This window comes from Lycorma delicatula, chromosome 9 (assembly GCF_047948215.1).
Source record: "Lycorma delicatula isolate Av1 chromosome 9, ASM4794821v1, whole genome shotgun sequence".
Classification (NCBI taxonomy): domain Eukaryota; kingdom Metazoa; phylum Arthropoda; class Insecta; order Hemiptera; family Fulgoridae; genus Lycorma; species Lycorma delicatula.
Genome location: NC_134463.1, coordinates 31,531,873 through 31,556,706, shown reverse-complemented (window position 1 = coordinate 31,556,706; position 24,834 = coordinate 31,531,873). Strand labels below are relative to the sequence as shown.

The 24,834-nt window shown below is 30.7% G+C and overlaps 1 protein-coding gene across 1 annotated transcript in view; it reads left to right on the top strand.

The window, feature by feature from the left end:
• The window catches only part of Usp1 (ubiquitin specific protease 1), a 48,536-nt gene that overhangs the window by 10,617 nt on the left and 13,085 nt on the right, over positions 1–24,834 (top strand). The window contains exons 2-4 of the mRNA XM_075375526.1: positions 9,566–9,712; positions 21,700–21,944; positions 23,947–24,155. Of these exons, the coding sequence (XP_075231641.1) occupies positions 9,574–9,712; positions 21,700–21,944; positions 23,947–24,155 (593 nt within the window). The 5' untranslated portion in view covers positions 9,566–9,573. The remainder of the gene's footprint in view (positions 1–9,565; positions 9,713–21,699; positions 21,945–23,946; positions 24,156–24,834) is intronic.

Here is a 24,834-nt window from a genome sequence, read left to right as displayed (position 1 = left end):
AATGATCACAGTTATTATTTTTGTGCCATAACTGTATACACATCTCATTACCTGTTACGATTTAAAAAAAAAAAAATTATTCTATCATTTCACTGATTCAAAGATTCCAACTCTCAATAATTTGTTGATTTTTGGCTTGCAGCACTGACAAATTGTACCATATACATGATTAGAATATTTGTCAGACTCTGTTGACAACTGTGATATTACTATGCATTGTTTCAAAGTGATTGTTGTCAGTAGATATTAATGGCTGTCCAGATGGCTGTCATATTTAGAAAAATTAAAACCATTCCATATGGTTATCATTATCCTACAATTCTTAACATTTATAAGCTTTGGTGAAAGAATCTATGTCTATTAAAAAATATTCAAATAGACATAAAAAGTACAAAAACCTGCTTGTTTAAATAATAAATAAAAAATGTTCTGTATAACAAGACTGAGTAGTATTGTAGCAGAGACATGTAAAGTAAAATATTTTGATTAATTTTTAGTTAATGAAGTAATAACTAAAAGAAGTTATGGGAATAGCTTAAAATTTATTTCTACTTGGAATGAAGTTTTCTTTGACTGTGTTAAAATATTGTAAAAATGGTTCACTTATCTGATTAGGCAACATGATACAATGGATGTTCATGAAGAATCCTCTCTGTATACCTGTAAATAAAAAGTACTCGATGTTTGAAAGAATATAGTTTTTATTTTGCAGCACTCGATAGTCGTTTTTGCATAATTTTAAGTGACAAAAATTAAGTTTTAGTTTACACATTCTCTGTCAGATAGCAGCTGTTTGACAGTATGAGCATGGGCTTCAGAACACGATGTCACCACAGGAGAAGGCATTCTCCCCCCTTTCACTCTGTGTATCTGTGTGTGTATGTTTACATACTGGTTCTGAGAAACAAAATGAGTGACAGTCTTATTACAAAATTATATATGAACTTATAATAGAAATTCGGCAAATAACTAGCATATATAACTAGTGTGAATAGTTTTTGGAAATCAGAATTGTTTTGAAAGTATACTCACCAGGTAACTTAAAACATGTGTTTAAAACAAAAAGAATTCAACTTCCTTTCCAACAAAACTCAAAATGTTAAGTTTGTAACTAAATTAAACTGTTTTGTTTAACTAAACTTCCTAAAAGCACTGTCCATGATGTTAACAAGTGATTGAAACGTTGTCTTTATAAACTGCAGCTTCTGTATGAAATTAAAACCTAATGATAAGTCATAAAAAGTTCAATTTGTTTCAATTATGTTAACTTCATTACTGATGATGAAAACTATTCTACCTGCAGCGTATTTTATTTTCTGATGTAGCAACATTTCATGTTTGTGGAGTCTTGAATCGCTGAAATTGTAGTGTGGGGTTAATATGAATCTGTGAAATCCGCCTGCAACTGTCTGAAAGTGAATATCTGGTGTGGTATGCATAATCAAATTTTTAGACAATTTTTCCTTGTTCAGACTATTACAGACATAATATTCAGAATATAAGAGAATTTATGTTTCTGCAGATTGAAAATATAGAGAACCTAATTTTCTAACAGGATAGAGCCCCTCCACAACATGCAGAAATTGTGCGGACTTTGTTTAATGACAGGTTCCCAGAAGGCTGCAGAGTCAGAGAAGCTTCCATCACGTGGTCACTACAAAGTTCCAATTTAATGCTGATGGATTTTTTCTTCTGGGGCTACATAAAAGACATTGGATACCAAGAAAAAATTTAGTCACTTAACCACCTGCATTAACAAATAACAGCAGTCGTGGAAGCAATTCCTGCAGACATGCTTGCCAGAATGTGGAATTAAGTGGATTATTGGTTTGACATCCACAGTACTGTAAATGGTTATCATATTGAGTTACATTAAGAAGTAAAAAAACTTAGTACAATTAAACTTAGTAAAAATGTAGTGCAATTGGTAGTACATGTAAATGAGAGCATTAAATATACTTGTTTGTTGTACAATCCATCAATTGCTTATTTTCAGCAAATTAAATGGGGTAATTAGGTTGACTCTTCAGAAATTAAGGGATCTGTTTATCTGGATTTCCACAACCCTACAAAACAATAAATTTCTGTCAGTGTATTATTGCAATTGCCCATTAAGATTCTTTTATGGAATAGATCAGTATGCACGTAATAGGTACAAAACAGAGTATTTTGGAACCACCTAGCATTATATTCTCTTATCCTCCAGTTATTTTTATAAAAAAATTTCTGTTAATGTAAGTAATGGTAATTCTGTCTGATGTGGTTATTAATCATTTCTTTTGTTATTAAAGTTATAGTAAATAATTTTGAATGACATAGTTTTGTGAAAAGATATATGTAATATATGTTTATCTTATATAAATGTATATTTATAATTTCTATTATATTTAAAATAACATTTTATTTGTGCACAGTATTCTTATTTTGACAATTTAAGTGGGTTTTCTAAGAGTCTGAACTTATGTGTTAAGTGTTTTTGCTGTTGGGTTAAAATGTTGGCATTTCTTTAGAGGTCTGGACTTAAGTATTACTTCATTGGATTAAACTGTGGCTATTTAAGATGTATTACTTTTTGTTTGCTATGCTATCACATTTAAAGAAAAATTAATAGAAACATTAATAATCATATTGTATAATTAATAAGAATAAAATGGGTCTTATATTAATAATAAGACCTATTAAGTAAACATTTTAATTAATGTCACAAGGAATAATCAAGATGCTTCATTTAATTAGTAGTAGTTAGAAAACATGTGTTCATGTTGAATTACTTGTTTGTAATAATGTTTTTCCCACTCTTGTTAAAGCAGTCAATTAGTAACTATTGGAACAGTATTATATAAATGAGTTTTTTTTTATAAAAAAAATATTTTATTATTATTACTTGTATTTATCTAATATTTTCTATAGTATCTAATAGATCTACAGATTCTATAGATCTAATATTTTTCTATTAATCTATATAAATATCTTAGTATTTATTGATTTACTTTTTTTCCATGTTGCAAACAGTATGTAGTTTCATTTTTAATTAGTGCGCTCACTGATCAAACACTCCATGACCATTATTAAATAGTTGGGATCGATCCCAATGGTTCCCGCTGTACTGTGACAGTGGCCCTGTCTAGTGTTTCATAAATGTGTATACAGCAGTTTTGAACTGATTACTCAACTTAATTATCGCTCTTCATTTTTTTCCTATTTAATGTTGTGTTCCTTCACATTGTTACAAATAACATATTTACAAGAAGGTGGCTGTGATTTTATTTGAAAACCTTTCATAATTTAAAAAATGTAGAAGTTGACCAATGACCATTGCTTTGTTAGAACTTGCTAATGGAATTAATAAATGCAAATTTAAAAATGATGTTTGTCTGTTAGAAGAAATTCTCAACATCTTTTAAGATTCTCACAATTCTGCTTTTCAACACTAATTTTAAAATTTGTCTGAAGTTCATGAAGTTATTAATTTGGAAATTTGCTTCAACTTAATGATATTGTGCAAGTGATAAAACTTGAATTACATCTTGAAATTAAAGTTACTGATTAAATTTGCCTGTCTCAGTTTTTCTTATCGAAAGCACCTGAATTAGAATAGCATTGTGGAGGAATCACTCTTGCATTGGGCTTCTCATGCTGTTATGCAAAAGTATATTTGGCAATTATCAAAGACATTAAAAAACATCTTCAGCTCTCATTTTCTGTTCTAAGCCGGGAATGGTTTGCCAACTATTGCTGAGAATAAAATGACTATGTCATTTTCAGATGTATGGTTTAATGTTAGGAAACTTACAACTTTGAAGTTTTATAATGAATGAATACATTTAACTTTTTCTACTTCTTTTTTTAAATTTACAAGGCCTTTTTTTTGTTAAAGTATAATAGTGATATTATTTTTATGCTGTGTTTTAATATTATGTTTTGTTTTTTTTACTTGTTCATTTAAGCGTATAAGGATGTACACCATAATTATGTGATTGTTCACTGTGAAGATGAAAATACTTAAGATAAATACACAATTACACACATCACTTTATTAATTTTGTAATAATGCAATAGTAATTTAATGTTAAATTATTTGTAAACAGGAAAACAGCTTTTAAAAACATTTGTTATGAATTCTATGGTACATTATTAATGTTCCCTTAATTAGAAATTGGTAAAAGTAGTTACAAATGGATTGATCTTTCATAGCTTTTTTTTAGTTTCTCTCTTTACTTATTTTATTTTTATTCTGATTATTCTTGTGTAAGAGTAGTAAATTCTATTAAATAAAAAAATATATTTATGTTTATGTATATAAAAGTATTTTATATTTTATTAGAAGTACAACGTCCTGGATTTTACTTACAGAGTCTTGATTGTAATTTAAAAGAATAAGTTTGTTTATTATATAATTATGTATAATTATATTATTGTACCCATCATACAAATTTAATTTAGAATTGATAGTTGCTTGTGAAATCACTTATAGTGAATGCATCCACATCAACAGTTCAGAGGTTCAGTTTATTGCAGTTTCAACTAATTTTAATGGATTCATCTCCCATTACTTTATCAGTACCCCAAAATCTGTTTTAAAAATGTTTGGGTTTCTGCCCATATTATTTCTATGTTCTTCATCATCGTGTTTGAATCTCTTGTCACCCATGTCAATTTTTAGTTAATCAGACAGATAAAAGTTGCATGGGGCTGTGAGGCAACTGTTGCCAATCCAGTTTATTTTCCCCTGAATTAGTAAGTAGTTTTAGGTGTGACATTATTGTGATTGTTATACTGTAGTCTATATCCCTGCAAATTTTCTTCAAATTCCAGCTTAAACATCAACAGTACTTAACAGTTTGATTCAACATTTACATTTTACCTCTTTTCTGAAAATTAACAAGAATCATTTCTTGGGAATTTCAAAACACTGTAAGCATAATATTATCAGTTAGAAGTATAACTTTGAACTTTTATTTTGTTTAAATGATGTTTCCTTTGCATCAAATCATACTTTGATTTCAATCGGTGATTTATCACCAGTAACCATCCTGTTAACATGGCTTCTTGATTAGTGTATAGAGAGATATGTTTGTAGCATAGAACTATTCGTTTTCATTTTGTTAGTTGTGAACGCGCCTTTCAGAAATTCTGATGATTTTGCTTAATGGAGTGTGCTAACTGTAAGAAGACCCTATTAAAGTTACTATGCTGTTATTGTTATTGCCTTACTTAATTTTGATTTCAATCTGAACATAACCAGGTCTGTCTTCATCAACAATTTGACAGTCCTTGAGAAAATATATTGACCCACAATGTGTCACTTTACATAACAAATATTTCTTTCTAAAGATGGGAAATGCTTCTTTATGAATATCTTTTGTAGAAACTCCTTTTGCCCACAAAAACTGAGCTGCACCTTCATGCATTTATTAACAGCTTCTTAATTTTTTTAACTTCTGGGACCACCGTTAGGTATTGCTTCAGAGAGGATGAGATGAATCACAATTTTTCTAGTGTGTGAAAATACCACTGGGATTTGAACTTGGGAGCTCTAAATGAAAGGCTGAGATGCTACTACTGCACCACGAAGGCCGGCAACAGCTTCTAAATTAGCTGGATTGTGCTGCACCTAATGTCAGTTTTAGAAATTTTTTACCCATAACCTATTTATTGATTCCTTCTTACACAAGTTTAAAGCCAGAATATCGAGGCAAATCGTTGGTTTTGGTGATCTACCATCTGTAATAATTGCATTAAAGTATGCGAGTGGTATCATACTCGAGTACTGTTCCGTCTGAATGTTGGTAAAATATTGTTTTGTATTTTGAAATTATTAATGAGTATCAGGCAGATTGTGAAAACACTAGTCAAGATTCATTTGTCTTATATCCTGAAGTACAGTTTTTTAATTTAATTTAATAATTTTCTTAGAGAAGAGATTTTAAGATTAATTGTAAATATTTATTAATGTCTGGCGACAGCTTACAAGTTATTATTTTTCATGTTGTAAAGTAAAATTTTAACTAAAATATTTTTTATTGGCAGTTTGTAATCTCTTTTCTATAATCAAATAGCTCTCTCTTTGGCGTTTAAATAGGGATATTGGATTATGAAAATACTCTATTTATCAATAATTTATTTATTATGGGAACTATTTTAAAAATAAAAACCCCTTACCCAGCCACCTTGGTACAGGTAAGTGATCTGACTTTACTCATGGTTGTCATCACTTTTACTTCAATGTCTGCTTTGTGTGTTTTAATTTATATAGCAGTTTGTGAAGAAGCAAGAAAATCACTAATTGCTTTATTCATACATTGTAATTGCAATGTCCTTTTGACGCAGTTTGGCTTCTTTAAATGTTTTAAACAGTTTCTTTGCTGATATCTATCATTAACTTGTCACAGTGTTTAAGGATGCTGCTACCAATTATGTAAATATGTGTAAATGGTGTCAGTTGTATAATAAGAACAGGTGGTAAATTGCATATATGTTGGTCATCACTAATGTAAAATTGTACTTATAAAATAGTGGTGGGTTGTTTCTTCAGTCTTAGATTTCTCTTTTACTTTCTTTATTTTTCCCCTGAAAATATTAAAAGCAATGCTAACCAATTGTGTTCTTGTTTTGTTCTTTATATGCTGCAATTTAATGGTCTTTTACTCCTGCTATACTTATTTTTTTTTTTACTAATAAACTTCACTGTGTTAATTTCTTATTGTTTTATTTTGTTAGAGCTTTTGGAAAATCTTTCTATCATATAGTACAATTTGGATTAAAACTATATGTAATTGTTATGTCTATAAATAATTCATACTCATCAGTAATTTTTGTATGTAATGTAGCTTGCATTTTAAATTTTCTTTTTTTAAATTGTAAAAGAATTGGGATCATGTCTCTTGTTACATATCCAGAAAGTGGAACTCCATTTCCATGGGGAAACCCCATTATTAACCTGCATGGATATACGGTTTGAGTAGATATGCCAAATGATTAATATTATCATTGTTATTTACAGTGGTGTTTGGAAAAGAGTATACATAATTATTCAATTTATATTTATTTGACTTTTTATCTTAAGTGATTTGTTTCAGTCACTTTTACAACCTTTTTTATAAAAATTACGAGTTTGCTCAATTTATCATTAAGAAAAGTTTGATTTGATTAAGTTTTTAATTGCTTTGATTGTGCTTCTTTAAAATCAAGATTATTATCATAGGTTTTCCCTAATTAAGTTGAACAGTTTCTTTTTAACTCTACTGAGTTAAAGTAGATCACTTGCTAGTTGAAATAAACTTTATCTTAAGATTTAAGTAGGGTTTTTAATTTATTTAAATATAGGTAAATTAAGACTGTTTATCTGGAAACAGATAAAATGACACCTGTTAATTACTGGACCTTTAGATAAACCTAAATGTAGTTGTATACAGCTGGTTTGCTAAATAAAATGGATATTTATTTAAAATAATTTTAATATTGTGTTTGTTATTGTATGTATATATGAATGGCATTGAAAATAAAAATGTTAATTCATGATGATAACAATTTTAAACTGATTGCACTTTGTTTAAAATGATGTGTGGTTATAAATAAACAAATTTAAAATAATTTACCTTTTTTTTTTGTTTATATAGAGATGTTGCACAAATAATTTCTCATATAACCTTGATATGATGATGTGTGCACTTTATTGCATTTGTAATTTGTTTCGTGTGATTGTGTGGTTTTATTATTTTTTCATTACTGTAATGTGGAGTACTATCATTATGATGTATTGTTGCATTGTATCGAAATCATGTTGTATGGGCTACGATAGATAAAAGAATGAACTGTTTATCTGTATATTTATTTATTCAACTGAAACTTGTCTACCTTCCCATTCATTAATTCATCTAAAATCCATTATTTTCACTTGACTATTGTTCGTATCCTCTCAGTTTGAACTGCTTAATTACTACTTTTATTACAATTAAATATAATAAAAGTTAATAATTGTATGTAACTTTCTGGCTTCTCTTTGATTGGGCCTGATCAAATTTTAGCACAAGAGTTAAACTATTATTCTTCACCAAGATGTCATTGTCATCATAAGAATGATTACAATTATTGTAACTAAATTAGTCCATCAATTAAAGTAAATGAGATTTTTAGTGGTAATTTTATTATTTAAACACCTACAGATCAGTACATGATTCTTTTATTTTTTCTGAAACTGATGTATGAATTATTATTTAAAATCTTTGTTTTTCCAATTATAAAATCCATTCTTTTGAAATGAACACTTCTCAGGTGTGCTTCATATAACAGTAAGGGGAAGCCACTGAAGTGAACCATCATATTTAATTTTTTTTTTGTTGGATTATAAATTGTACTAAATATTTATTTTCTTTCGATTAATTCTAATTTAATAGTTTAAATGGAGTTATGTCCATTACCAATCAGTAAAAGATTTAAAAAAAGACCAGAGTAACCGATATATATATATATTAATTATTTTTTTAAACATTTTATTATGAATACAAGTTCTTTTTATTGGTTATCATTGTATAAATTAATGAATTAACCTCAGCAGTAAACATTTTAAGGAAGCTGTTCGTCCCTTAATACCATGTTATCTTAATATTGAAGAACTCGTATTCAGTTGTATTTGCTTATTCAGCTTTCATTAAAAAAATTTGAGTTTTAAAAAATTACTTGAGTATTTAATAGTTTATCATTTAAAATTGAACAGTCTTATTTGTCAGCACCTGACCTGACAAGCCAATTAACTTGTGAACTACTGACAAGAGTAAAATACTGTTTATAAATTGAAGAGAATGAAGAATAACATCCAATCAGTCAAATAAACAAAGATAAAAAATGCTGCTTACAGTTTATATTATAGTTATTAATGCTTTTGAGTAAATTGCTTTACCATCGTAATCTTCATTTACATCAGTTAGATGTCAAAACCAAATTGTTCTATGTATCTCTGAAAAAGAAACTAAGTTTCGCCTGAAAATTGGATATCCATTTTCAAGAAGAATAAGTTTAACCCTGCGCTAGTCAGGCTTATGGAAAGTTTCTATAAAGTGTTGTCTTTTGTCATTGAACTGAGTATATTGTTTGTAACATTAATAAAATGTAATATAATATTAACATCCCAGACTTAATATATACAGTGGACATTTAGCGTTTTATAAGTAATACCTTAATTCTATTTTACCTGTCTTGATGAAATAGATGATTACTTTTATACAGTAACCATCATAAATGCTCTATATACCATGGATGTTATTTAAATGAATTTTAGACAAAGTTGGGATAAATAGAGTAAAGCAAATTAACATCTTTTTGTTTTGAATCGCTACCTTATAACTATAATATGTTTATTCAGTTGAGGGACAGTTATATTTCTTATTTTCATTCATTAAGTCTGGATAAAGAAAGTTCAGTTAATTGGGTTCATTCAGGACTTACAAATAAAATTATAATTTAAATAACTGTGATACTAGTAGGTGTTTTAGTTGAATACAGTTTTTAAAATTATTCTGGAAAATGTTGGATCAACGTTTAAGTAATAACTTATTTCTATTTTCAGGTTGGAAGATGACAGTGCTTTTGGAGGGGACCGATGAGCCTCCAAGGAAGCGGGTTCGGTTGTGTTCATCAAACAACAGCCGACCAATATCAGTGGTCGATGTATCCAGAAGCACTTCTCAGCACATGGCAACACCACTAGAAGTTGGTTCGTAACTTTATGAAATTAGTAATCTTTCTGTATTTATAAGATTGAATTGAAATTTTGTTTTGTGACCGAGAATAAATATTTTTTCACTATATCTGTGTAATTTTTAATAAGAATATTGATGACTTGGCCCTATCCGTTGTAAAATATATTTTTTTAAATAATAAGTCATTTACAATACATTTTCAAAAGAAAAAAAATTGCTATAACAAATATTAAACAATATTAAACCCCAAAAAATTTTGGAATGACTTGAAAGAAAGGTTTTTGTAAATTTAAGCAAATGTTTCTTCCAAGAATTTTAATAGCAATATAGATAAAAACTGATAATTGGAGAAATGCCAGGTGTAATCTATTTATGTATGTATATTATGGGTAGTTGCATTTCCCAGGCTGAATTTAAATGAATGATTTGTGTAAGCCATATTAGTATTTTGCTTATACATTTATGTGTATGGGTAATGAATAATGAGTGATGTAAAAATGCCAGTTAGTACAGCGTAGGATGAAGATAAATTAATTTTCATATTGCTGTTAATGTTATTTAACATTTTCTACGTACTCTGAACATAATTTTCTTTACCTGTGAACCTATCAGTCTTTGATTATTGTAAAATATTTTCTCCAGATAAATTAATTGCTGTTCTTTCTTTATTTTTGTGATTATTTTTTATTTCTTTTATTTAAGTTGTTCTCATTTTATTCATTAACTTGTTTTTTCATTCATGACTAACACACATTATTTACAGATAATAAATGTGTATTGTTAGAATCTGAAGAACATTGTCGCTTAACTCTGGATTACTAGTCTATAAATATGGGTGATTGTTACTAGTTGTATTTCTTGGATCATATCTTGACAAAATTTATGGGTTATTATTTATTTGCTTGTCTTCTTTATTAAAAAATTGTTTAAATTAAAAATTAACAAAGTTAAATTAAATGCATTTACGTAACATGTAAATAATTACAGTACACAACATATTTGTAACATTTTCCAAAAAATGTTACAAATATGTTAAGTTTTCAGAATTCATTGAGTGCAGTACTGGTAGAAGCAATATTTTAAATTATAAAAAAACTAAATATACTGAATGTAGAAGTGGGACCCAACTAATTTTTATTTTTAATGCAGTTATTGAGGTAATTTCTACAGAGTAATTTTTTAGTCCTGTTACCCAATTTTAAATGTAATTTAAGAAAGGGAAATTTAGGTGGAATAAAAATGTATTTGTTACTTACAAAAGAGATTTAATAAAAAGCTATTACTTCATAATTGTTAAAGAATATGCTCAAAATGACCACCCCTTGCGGTTATACATGTACGGACTATTTCAGCATATTAGCAGAAACCTTTTTAAGAGTTGCATTGGAAATATTCATGATTAAGTCAGTAATATTGACTTCAAGTTCATCAATAGTGTGAGGATTGTTTTTGAAGGCCTCGCACTTAATATAGTCCCACAAAAAGTAGTCAGGAGATGTGAGGTCTGAGGACTTTGGAGGCCATAAGCCCTTGCTTATTATTCGATCATCAAAGAACTCTTACAGAAAATCGATGGTTTCTCGAGACGTGTAGCATGTAGCGCCATCTTGCTGAAACCAGCAATACCGTTCTTGAGGTTCCAGGAGGGACATTGTTGGCGCACAATATTCCTATATAGTTCACCATTTACTGTCTGTTCAAAGAATATGGGTCCGACTATACGATGACGAGATATCATACACCACATACCAATTTTTTCAGGATGCAAAGATTTGTCTTGTAAAGCATTAGGATTTTCAACCGCCCAAATTCGACAGTTTTGACTGTTCACATAACCATCGAGATGGATCCGAGCTTCATCACTAAAGAACACTGTGTTTAAAAATTTGATTCTGTTATCATTTATGAGAGACCTAAACCAACGGCAATATTGCAATCGCTTGTTTAAATCTGGAGGCTGAAGCTCTTGGACTAATCGTACGCGATACGGATACAATTTCAATTTTTTTGCCGCTTTCTGAACACTCGAATATGACAAACCGACTTGCGTGGAAAGTTTTTGTAAACTTTTCTGTGGAGAATTGAGCAATCTTGTTTTCACATTCTCTAAAACGTCATCTGTCAAGCGAGTTGGTCGACCATACGTTTTCTGTTGCAAACACTACCTGTCTCTCGAAATTGGTTTGCTAGCCTAGAAATTGACATTTTTTCTGCCGGAAGAACACCAACAAATTTAATATGAGATGATTCTTTTACACTCGCATATGATTTTGTAGCAAAATATTGTTCAAGAATGAATACTCGTTCTATGGTAAAAGACATTCTGTTCATAACACGACCGGAAACGACACAAAAGTTTACACAGCTCAAGGAGAATCAACTCACACTGCTGTATCTATACTGGTTGAGTAGCGCTATCAACATTGTGTCACAAAACAAAATTTCCCTTTCTTAGAAAAAAATTACCAGACATTAACAATTGGGTAACAGGACTAAAAAATCACTGTGTGGTAATAACTGTTAACTCAACACAGACATCGTATATAGACTTGATCTTCAACCTAATGATCCCACAAATCCTTTTACCAAAAAGTCAGTAATGTAACTTTTTTCCCTGTTATAAAACAATATCTTAATTGTTGCTACTGTTTTTTCAATTAAATTTATTTCCAAAACCTGTGCTAATTCCATACCCTAAATATTTTTACCTAAGCTTTCTATGAATGTTCAGGTTCTATCAGTTCTGTTCTCTTTCAGTGCTCACAATGTTGTTAAAACATAAGCAAAACATGTAATCTTGACAAAGCTGCTGAAATTAGATAACTAATTTTGCATAACAAATAAATAATTTTCCTATTGTGCTAGTTAACAGTAATTCAAAACAAACCTATTTGTATTTATTTTTAGTATGTTTTGAACATGTGTGAAAAAAATTGTATATGTAAATGATGATGATAACATAAAAAATTTGATAAGTTACTGTATATTTTTGAGGTTACACAGATGTTATACTATCTCAAATAATATTTGCATGAGTACTGTTAAAAAAGAAAGAAAAAAAAAGATCAACTAGGCAAATCTCAGGAGTGTTGAAAATTGTTATACTAATTTATCACATCTTTATTTTATAGTAGTAATCTGTATAGTAAGCAGAAATATATGAAAACAGTAACACTCTTGTTCACCAGTTTTATTGTAAAAAAAGAAATAATTAACAAAATGTAAAAAAATTTTAGTTTCATTCAACAACCAGGTTTATGAAATTTTCTTCATAAGGGCTTGAATATTTTTTGTGCAAGGGGGATAGAAAATACTTCAGAACAATCGTAAGTAGTTAAAACAAAAATATGCTTGTATCAAAAGTTTAACTTATGTAAGTTGGATTAAAGGCTAAAAGGGTTTTTTTTTATCATTAGTAATAATGAATAGATAAAAATTATATAAACATACTTGATTACTACTTACTGTCTTCTCTTATTTAATAAATTAGTTTCATTTCCAGATAAAAAACCCAAATAGTGGCACACAACCATTATCTCGTAAACCAAATTCTTTTAAGTGAATTTCTTGTAAATTGGGTTAAAAAATGTACATATCTATAATTTTTAGAAGTAAAATTTTAAATGCAAATATTTTATATAAATTTATCGTTGAAGAAATAATTTACTTTTAAAACAATAGCCATCGAGTAAAACATGCTACAAACCAGAATTTCATTTCTCACATTCTACTTTTATAGATTATTTATTTAATTTAGCTTGTTCATTTTTAATTCTAGATCTAAATGATTTTTCAAGATAATTGAAAAACTACGTTTTTTTGTTTACTTATTTTTTTATCTGTACATAAAATTTATAACTGGTATGCCAGTTTATGATCTGTTGTGTAAGAGTTAATATATTTAAAAACGCTATGGACAAGTAACTTTATTTTTAGTGGTTAATTATTGTTTTTCTCATGATGATGTCAGTCTTATCAGAATTTCAAATGAAAAATTTTTAAGTAGAAATTTAGTTAATATATAATAAATGAATTAACATATTGTTTTTTACCTCTTACTTTCTAACTAGTCAAAATTATGAATCATAACTTGTTTTGAATTTCTGTATAAGCTACTGTTTTATGCCTTCATAAAAGGCATCAGTTTACGCGTACAATTTTTAAGATGGTTTTGTGTAACTACTCACTTTTTTATTTTGATATCTCTGTTATCAAAATTTACATTCAAGAAAGTATAATCCATACTTATTAAATTTTTGTTTTTTTTTCAAATTTTCCATCTATGTGGTGTCCAGAATTTCAAAATGGTCATTTTTTTATGAATTGCATTTGTTTTGAATATTTATTATAACATTTTAATAAATAAATATATTTTGATGATCCAAAAATATTTTAAATTTTACTTTATTTATTTTTAATTGCATCTGTTAATGTGTTCCAGCCAATTAAAATTCAGTTTACAAGAATATTCAAATTACAGTAATTTTTTGCAAAAATGCTGGTATGGTTTTTTCTAATGATGCAGAAAAAGTAACATGGTGATGATTTTTTTCCCTCAGTTAAAAGACTTTCCTCAGTTAATACCACACCAGGAAAAGAATGTCGTTCCATCGCCTTTCATATATAGTTTTTATTTAAAATTTTTCAAAATTTATTTTTTAACCGTCATACCTTAAAAAGAATGCAACATCATAAATTTAAGGGAAAATGCAGAGTTGTATTCTACATTGCAAAAAAAAAACAAAATATGTTACGAGTTGTGTACTCAATTCATAATGTTTGATTTGTATCAAACAACATATCTTTTAAGATACATATCTTTTTAATCTTAAAATGTTTTGGTTATTGTGTAGAATATATTGAAGCTTTTTATGTTATAATTAGCATAGATTAGTTTGGTGAAAACAGTAAAGTAAATGATTGGTCAAAATAAAGAGAAGTTGTTATAATCTAACGAGTGTTAAAAGAAAAATTATTGAATTTTGTTGCGTGCTTCTAAAACAGTCACATAGTATATGTTTTCTTGCGTTATGGTCAACAACTTTACCAGTAAAGTTGTACTAGTTATTCATGTAATTGTAACAGTATAAATACAATGCAAGTTGATTTTTAGTCTGTTTACATCAGTTTATCTCTTGTTTCCAAATAATCTGGACTTTCTGTTTGAGCACTCACTTTGAAATTATATATTTTTATTATCAATGTAAATAAAAGAAAAAATTGTAGTTCAAATGAATATTGCTAAATATACAGGCTATAAAAATGTTCATCATACTATTCAAAACAATTTAATATCAGAATGGCTATGTAGAGGTGGGTGCTGAAGGATAACAGAAATTGTTCCCCCCTCCCATTACAATTTTACCATCAGATTGACAGTCAGGCAATCAAATAATCTTCATATCAAGACCTGGTTAACAAACACTCATACCCTCTTAAAAAAACCAAAGCAATACAATTTACAGAATGAATTTATAAAGAAGTGCTTCCATGATTACACAAAACTGATTAAGAAAGAAAATGAAATTTCATAGTGAACTAATTACTGCCAGTAAAACTCATCCAATTTTTCTATCAGATGATAATGCAGAAAAGGTGTGCCATAATACTGTTGTATGATAACATTGTTTGCCTGATATTAAGCAGGATTTTATTGAAAAGCCTTGAAGCAGAGAACTGTTGCATATGTTGATGCTACATCAAATCAGTGATCGTGGTGAAAATGTGTTCAGTCTACTGTGAATGACCTTGCAGAACCAGTAATTCTGATTTTATTTGGTTGCTTTAAAAACAATGTTTTAGTGCTAAAACTAAAATTAAATATTATGAATTGCATATACATTATAAACTAAGTTGTCTTTTAACACTAAATATAACTAGCACTTTTGGATATATTTACTGTGTTGAATTTTATCAAGGAATCTCAATAACATGATAAAACTCTCAAATGTAATGACATTATAGTGAAGTGTATCATTGTAAGTTATGATATTTCTATATAATCCTCATTTTGAGGTGTGGGGGTATAAAAATCTTAAGTCTTAAATCAAATATCTCTTGAAGGAAATAGAAAAACATTTTTTTAATAATACCTTAGGAATAGTTATTTAACTAGGAAAAATCATGGTGTGTTTTCTTTCCTCAAAAAAAACCTAAACATCATCATTTTTACAAAAATTTACTGTAATTTAATAATCTTTTTAAAATGAATTTAAACATTTAGAACACATTAAAAGATACAACTCAATAGTTAAGATGTACAGATTTAAAATATTTTTAAATCATTAAAATAGATAGTTAGAAAAAGTTGAACAACCTGTAGGTGGGAAATTGTGAAAATACATTTTTTTTAAATATGGGTTATACTTTGGTTGATTTTAATAGTGGAACTAAGAAAAAATCTGAAATTATGCAGCCAATTAATTTAAACTTTTTTTTCTTTAATAAAACTATAATTACTTATTTAAATCTTTTTCCTTTATTTTTAACTTTGATTTAGTATTTTTTAAATTTTGTGAATCAATATGTAACCGTGTTAGTAATGAAGATGCAATTTTTTCAGAAAAACGTTTTTTTTATTTTTCAGCATGATCTCCTTTTAGGAGAATACACTTTTCCCAAAGTCCCAGCCATTTTTTAACACTAAAAATTACGATTTGTCAAATTCTTCAAAATAGGCTTTTGTCTTGACGATGACCTCTTCTTTTAAGCCCAATTTTTTCCCTGTGAGCCACGTTTTCATGTTGGGGAACAGAAAGAAGTCACAGAGAACCAGGTTAGGCAAGTATGGTGGATGTGGAAGCAATTTGTATTGCAATTTATGCAATTTGGCTGTGACGATTCCAGATAGTGAGCTGGTGTGTTGTGATGATGAAGCAGCACTTTTTTTGTCAAGTATCTGTTTCAATTTCTCCTTGAATCAAACCTATAAATCACTGTAGTACTGCCCTGTGTGATTGTGCATCCTTTTTCCAGAAAGTCTACGAGGTTTATTCACTTCACATGCTAGAAAATCGTAGCCATGTTCCTTCTGGCTGACGGCCTTCATGTTCCTTGGCCTTCTTTGGAGCAGATTCGCTTGGAAAATCCCATTCTTTTGATTGTCCTTTGGTCTCTGGTGTACAGTAATGGAGCCAGGTTTCATCAACAGTGACAACTTGATGTAAAAACTCCTATGGATTTCAGTTAGAGGTTCAAACATTGTTTCTTAGTTGACAGCCATATCCAGTTGTCCGAATTGAGCAACTGCGGCACCCATCATACAGACAGCTTTCTCATTCTTAACATGTAAAGTGTTTATTACTGTTCCATACGACATAGCTACGGCTTCTACTACTTCGTGTACTTTGGTTCGGTGATCAGCAAGAATCATGTCATGACCTTTTCATCGATTTCCTCAGTAGCCATGTTTGCTGGGCAACCTGGGCGCTCCTCATCAAAAACAGATGTATGGCTTCGTTTAAATTCGTTAAACCAATATCTCACAGTTATAGGTGGTTAAGAGCCCCTATAGAGAGAATCCTTAGTGTCCTTTAATATGTGGTTGTATACTGTAGTAATACCAACTTTCCTTAGCTGTCCCGTTTAGAAACTTAGCTGTTCTACCATCGTAAAGTAATATATTCTGTTGTTTGATTTATTATTCTACATAATAAATTCTATAAATATTATTTTGTAATTTCTTGAATTGTAATGTAACATTTTTTCTCATAACTTGTAATATACAAGGAATATCTAAATTAAAGGCTGCTGGGAAATTTCTCCTTAAGGTTGGTGAACCTGTGTGTTCATGTTCACACTAGTAATGCACACACTGCATTCTTGTCTGCAAGTTTGTCTGTAGTATCTTTGATTATGTGTGAGTTATTATGTTAAAAAATTAATAGGAAAATCGATGTTGCTGCCGACTGTAAAATATGTGGAGTCATACGGTTTTTAAACCATTAAGCTGGCTGAAATTCATAGGCTGTTGGTTGCTGTGTACAATGATAATGTAATGAATGAAAGAAATGTCCGAAAATGATGTGAAAGGATTAGAAATAGCAGAATTAATGTGCACGATGTAGATTGTTCAGGAAGGCCCTCGATAATCACTGAAGACTTGTTGAAATGCGTCAATGATGAAATTAGAAAAGATTGTCGCTCAACGATTTCCGACCTGAATTGTCTTTTTCCTGATGTTTCAAGAGCTGTTATTGGTTGCATTGTTCATGACCATTTAGGCTTCAGAAAGGTTTGTGCACGTTGGATGCCGCACATCTTAACTGAATGTTACAAAAAAATTCAAATTGTGTCTGTTTCGGAATTTTTGATGTGCTACACAGAGAAAGGTGATGAGTTCCTTAATTCAATTGTTACCGGCGATGAAACATGGGTTTCGTATTACATGACAGAGAGAGAAAACAGCAGTCAAGTAAATGGTCATCCTCAATCACCAACCACACCAACAAAGATCAAGCCACAGTCATGTGGATCCAAACTGATGGCCACAGTCTTTTGGGATGGTTCGGCATACTGGTGATTGATTTCATGCCACGTGGAACGACTATAAATGTAGACTGCAAAACTTTACGTAAGTTACGATGCACTATTCAAAGTCGGCGATGTGGGTAGCTGACCGACAACATCGTTCTGCTGCACGATAATGTACATCCACATGTTGCGGGTCTGACATGTTTCGCTGAGAACATTTGGATGGGAAATTTACGATCACCCACCATATTGTCCGAACTTAGCTCCTTCTGATTAACCCTTTTTAACCCACTAGTCTTACATTATTAACAAACAATCTTATAAAATTCACTTGAAAATCCATTTTTTTTGTCTGACTTAACATTCTATGAATGAAGTCTATTGCATTATAACTCCACACGACTCGCAGCCTCTCCTCGCTGAACTGCCCTTATGGGACCGACATCATAATGCCTCGCAGACTGAGTCGCGGAACTCTGCTGTACTCACACAACTTGCAGCCACACTTTTCATTGGACTACCCTTGCGGGATCAATGCTGTAACGCCCCGCAGACTTGTTCGCGGATTTTCGTGGAACTGAACTTTTAGATGATCTTACTGGGCTACTTATACTGTTAGCCTCTACCTGTAGGATCGGACCCAAGTCAAAGTGTGAGAAGAGTCAACCAAGGCTTTGTTCCCATAATTCCAAGCCTGGTCTCTTCTCACTGTACAACAGGTGTGCATTGTGTGTTAAGGGTTAGTATAACAAAAGACAATTGTAAAACAGATCTATTCTTTACAAAAAGGGTTCTCCTTTTTTTGTCCTTTTCTGGATTCCCTAATCATTATATTAATTTTTACTTTCATAACAATTTGTAGGAATCCGTTATTTAGGCTTGCTATACCGGTCTTGCTACAATATTTATAAAGTTTTTAGAATAATTTCTTTTTACAGCGAATGGTCTTTATTTTAGAGATAATCTCTAAAGTATTATTATTATTAAAGTATTAGTATTATTTTTATATTACATTTTATTATTACGTAAAACCTATTTTTATTTATTGATGAAATTTCCTTTTGATATCATTTTATGGGTAGGATTAGTGTTAATTGAAAAGTTTTTAAGTGTAATGGAATTACTCCTTAATGGCTGCTTAGCTTTCACATAGTTATATAATCTAAAGATGTTTTTATTCATACTATTATAAGAATTTATTTTTAGAGAATAATTTTTCTTTCAGCGTATAAGTGCTAACATAAAACCATAAATACAATATATAGGCATTTTCCTAAAGTTAATGTTTTACCATTCTCTAAGGAAAATGTTTTATAGCCCAGATATGAGTAACAGATGCTGTATAGCTATCACATCACTCAAATTTATGTTTCTATTATTTTATATGGAAAACTACACTAGTTGCAATGCGAGTGATATTGTAGCTTTATACTTTGAATTGTAACAAAAATAAATTGTTCAGTAATAATAACAATAATAAAGATAAAGCGAACTGTATTTTTAACGGAGAAAACCAAAAATGTAGATTAGAAGCAGAAACGACGTAACTCAGTAACTAGCTTGAAAAAATATTCATTTGTTCATTCCCTTTTTTACATTAGACGCAAACTCATTCTTCTTAAGAGCATGACCATTAAAGCTGATGGTCGGCTGGCAGGTTGGTAGCTATAACTTTTTATAAAAAATGAAAAATATTAAAACAACAAAGAAATATGGTATTGATATGAGACTTATTAGGAAAACAAAATAAGAAAAAATAATCATATCCTAGCAATATTTTATCTACTTAAATAAGTTATATCATCAATTACAGATTAAAACTTAAAAGCAGAACCTTATGAAAAAGATATTATTATTCTTCTGTACTAACGAACTTTAGTTCTAACTCAATAATGCACTAATGATTTTTAATTTGTGGAAGTTTATTATATAATGCACACACTATTAAAGAACTGTATGAAATGTTATTTTATACGATTTCATTTAATTGTATTAATTATTCATGATAAAAATTAGTGACATTTTAACTAGGCTTGTGTGACTGACTGATTTTGGCATCATGTTATAACTTTCATTGCATGTTTGAATATAGCACAGCTAATTATTCCACCATGGAAAAGAAGCAGCAAAATGTGTAAGATTACAGAATTCACCAAAAGTGTTTGAAAGTTTGTATAAGAAACAGGGAAATGGTAGATTATTGAGATATGGCAGAAAAATCACATGAATCAAATAGTTTTAAGTGAATAGTTTATAGGAAAACATTTTCTTATAGTGAAAAATGGGTTGGTGACATATAAGAGGTCTATAAATAAAGCAATGAGACTAGTTTTTTTGGTAGCCAAAGTGGCAACACTAAAGTTACTAATAAACATATGGTTATATGAACAGCTGATTTATATTAGGTATTAATATTTTTAGTTTTTTGTTGCCACGTGAGCCGTAACCAAACTTTTTGTTAAACGAGTTTTTGTTGTGCATTACAAAAAGGAGCGATACTAATTATGAGCAACGTTGTCAACTCAGATGTGATCTGGCGTACAGTATGTGTACGCACTGATATAGCATCATTACTGCCGCGCAGATGACTGTGCGGCCTCACCACTTTCAGGCTGCAATAAAAGAGCGTGCACGAGAGTGAATTTTCAATTCACCATCGACCACCACCTGGAGAAGACCAAGAAGATAGAAGAAGTTCCCTGGCCGCCTCAAAAGGGACCTTCCGGCGGATGCCGACATCCCCGCCGGAGCAGATGGCCTGGCCGGCCCGCCCGCTGAGGGAGTCGCTGGATGCGGACTGGATGTGGGAAGGTCGCTGGAAGCTACTTTCCCACTCTAGCTAGCTGGGCTTCAATCGCCCTGGCTGGCGGACTCAGCAGTAGTAGCCGGCTCAGCGTGAAATCGCTCGGGGAGAACCGCATCAGCTGCGCTGGCGAAGAACGAGATGCCGACCCGACACTGTGGGCTCTGGAGGTCACCACTGCCGTATGATGTTTTTGGGGACTCAACTGCCGCTGAGGGGAAGCCCGGTCTGACTTCAATGGATGAGCCGCAACTTCCCATCTTCGCCCGAGACCAGCTTCTGGACCCAACAGCTCTTCTCAGAGCTAACAATTAACAGCCCTTTTCAGTACCACCACAAGGTTATGAATTGTAAGCTGTCAAAGCAATTTGATATGACACAGCCCTTCTCAGGGCTACCATAAGGTTAGTAAGTGCCACATGCCGTCGAAGCCATTCGGCAACAATATATATATTAAAACAGTTAATATACCAAAAAATATAGATTTTAGATGTAAAACATAAATTTATAATTTTCAGAAGAAAAAATGTAGTTAATTTGAAGAAATAAAGAGAGAAGTCGTTTGACATTCACACCTAGTATATAGAATAGATTGGCATATCTGTACATCTATTCTTCATCAACATCTAACTGATCAAATTTTTAATTTTATTACTGCATCAAACATTAATCGCCATTTTATTATTTTTTTAATTTACTCTTTTTTCGAATTTTGTTTTGTTCTAGGCGTGATGATGAACGGTTATGGATTGCCAGATACATTGCATCACCATAGTTTAAAGAGTTGCTCACCAGATGAATCACCTGGTAGTGAAAGTCAGAGTCCTGTAGCGACTCTTTGTAATCTTGGTAATACTTGTTTCCTTAATAGTGTTCTCTATACGCTACGTTTTGCTCCTTTCTTCCTACATAATTTACACCATCTAACTGAAGATCTGAAACATTATAGTGGACGACATATACAAATGAAAGTGAGTTTTTGGTTTAATGTATTTGTTAATTAGTGACAAATTATTATAGAATAAATTTGTATTTTTTTTTAATTAAAATGTTAAATTTTTCCTTATGACTAAACTTAATGTTGACACATAAAACATAACGTTGGTTTAATTGATAATACAAGTTTTATAAAAAGACGAAAAAAATCAGGGTACACTAGAACAGAATTCTGTTGTTGAATTTTTGTTCAATTATTTATTAATATCTTTCTTGCCAGAACTTAATGAAACATTGTAATAATATAAGGACGTAATGGTTGTATTCCCTCCATTGAAGATCTAGCAAAATCTTTAATATTTCTGTTTGATAGTTCTACATGTTACAAGTTCTTGGAATGGATGTTTTGTTTCCAAAACTTGGTTTTCTTTTCGTAATTATTTATTGGAAAAATAGTTTGTTGCAGCATGTTTTTCAGGATAATAGATTCAGAATGGTCAGTTTGCTTCCCTTATCTGGGGTAAAGATGCCTTCCTTTCCTATTTTGTTTTATCTTCTTTTATAACGTGGAGATATATATGGCTAACCAGCAGCCAATTAAAGCTTCAAGCGCTTTAATATGGTGGACAGGTACTTGCTGACATTCAGTGACCTAGGCGTGGCAGTGAATTGCTGTGTAGACTAAGTAAATTTTAATTTATGGATGTCATATATTTGTAGTAGTTGACGGGGTGCGCCTTCCCATTTTAGTAAATATATGACAAGTGAGTAGTTGGGTCACGTAAGTCGATGGTGCATGGCACCACGTTTAGTCCACTCACGCTATTAGGTAAGCTCTAGGAGCTATGTTAGGATACTGGTTGGTAAACTGTTCGAGGCTCAGTAGCCGTTTGTGGCACAGACATTCGGTCTTATGCTTTAGGGCATTCGAATGGGGTAGTGGCGGGAGAAGTGCCAAGTAAAGCAACACATCCATAAAAATAATCCTATAGATTACTTTAAAAATCTCCGTAAGCAGTGCAACCGTGATTAAGCTCATCAGTTTAATCGTAGATTATTTATTGATAAAATTTGGAATTTGATTGGTGATATTTAGGACACTGGTCGCTAAACTCTTTCGAGGCTCAGTAGTCGTTTGTAGCACATACATTCAGTCTTATGCTTTAGGATGACCGAATGGGGTGGTGGTGGTGGTGGGAGAAATGCCAAGCAAACCAATTTACCTCCTTTTAATACTTGCTTTATTTTCCAATGAATTCTAGTTATGATAATTTGCCCCATTTCTTGTTACATCTACTGGTAGATCTTGTCATTTTCTCACTATCCACAGATGTGCCTTATTCTCTTCAATTTATTTTTCAGGGTCTTTTATGTGATTTGGTTAGATGTACAAAGCTACTATGTGTTTGGTATTTTGTGTAGTTTTGTGGGGCGAGGAACCCATTAAGGTATTCTATTTCCCATTTGGTACTTGAAAAAGGAGCCCAACCAGGGGATTATTGTTTTAAAAGTCTAATGCGAGATGATTAATTTTATTTGATTAAATTTTTAGGGATGAGGATAAACAAGTTGATTTTAATTACGTTAGAAGTTAAATTGAATTATTCATAGAAGTTATATGTTTTCATTTAAGAAAGTAATGGAAGATAGAATAAATAACTTTATGTAGTGATTTGTTTTATACCTATCTTGATTTAAGCATCCTATAGCTGGTTGAAATGGGAATAGCACTCAAGTCATTAAGATCCTGCTCAATTACTCCCACTTAAACTCAAAATATGAAAAAAAAATTGTCTAATCAGAAAAATATTTTCAGGGAAATATTCATTTGAGAGTTGACATCAACTTGGTTACTGTAGTAAATCTTCAGTAATTTTCTTCTGTTCATAAGCTGATTAACCTCCCCAAGTTTTCAGCCTACAAGAACAATAAAACATTGTTATGGTGAAAATTAAATGTTTCTATTAATAATTTAATTCTATAATTATAATTTTGTTTGGTTACTTGATGTTTTAGGAATGCTATTTTGTTTTGTAGACTAAATCATCTTCTTTGGGTCGCGGTATCGGCAGCAGTAGTAAAAGTTGGAGCAGTAAAGATTTATTATCTCTTGGTGGTGATACCACTAACGCTAAAATACAATTAGCTACTGAAAGGTTACATGATTTGTATGAATCATTACACAATGCTGAACAGAAAGACCATATGGAGGCCTTCCAGCCGGAAGTGTTTCTTCATGCCCTACGGTAATTGTCTTATTTAATGTTATAAATATAACTAATTATTTTGTTGTAATTTTTTTTTTTTTAATTTTTTGGTAATTTGATTGGTAGAAGGATTTCATTCAATAGAGAGGCATTGCATATACTGAATTATTTTGTATTGCTCTTAATTGTCTGATGTAAGGAACTAGCATGATTTAGTCATAGAAGTGGTGACGTAAGTATTTGTAGATGAACTTTATCGTATGATAACCTATGATCATATGAACCTTATCGTATATAGATGGTTTAATGATCTGAGAAGAGGAAGTTGAGTCAATGGAAGAGTGAAGAGAAAGAAGTAGCTTAAGAGGGAATGGGATTTGATCTTCATAGCCAAATCCAGTAAGCTGCAATGGGTACTGGATACAGATGCTTGTATTGTGTATTTCTAACAGTTTTTTTTGTGCATGCTTAAAGTGCACATATTTAAAGTGCCTAAAGCTCAAAAAGTATTAATTGAAAGGAATACTGTTTACTATAAACCTAACTCTGTGCTGAATAGAATAATGGTGGCAAGGCTGAATCACTTACATTTTAGTGCTTGGCATGCTAATGTGTAATAGTATATTTACCTTAGTGAAGAAGGTTATGTGAAATTACTTCACTTCATACTTGTCCTACTTCTTTTGCTTCATGTGATGTTTGCTGCAGTCACAGTCAC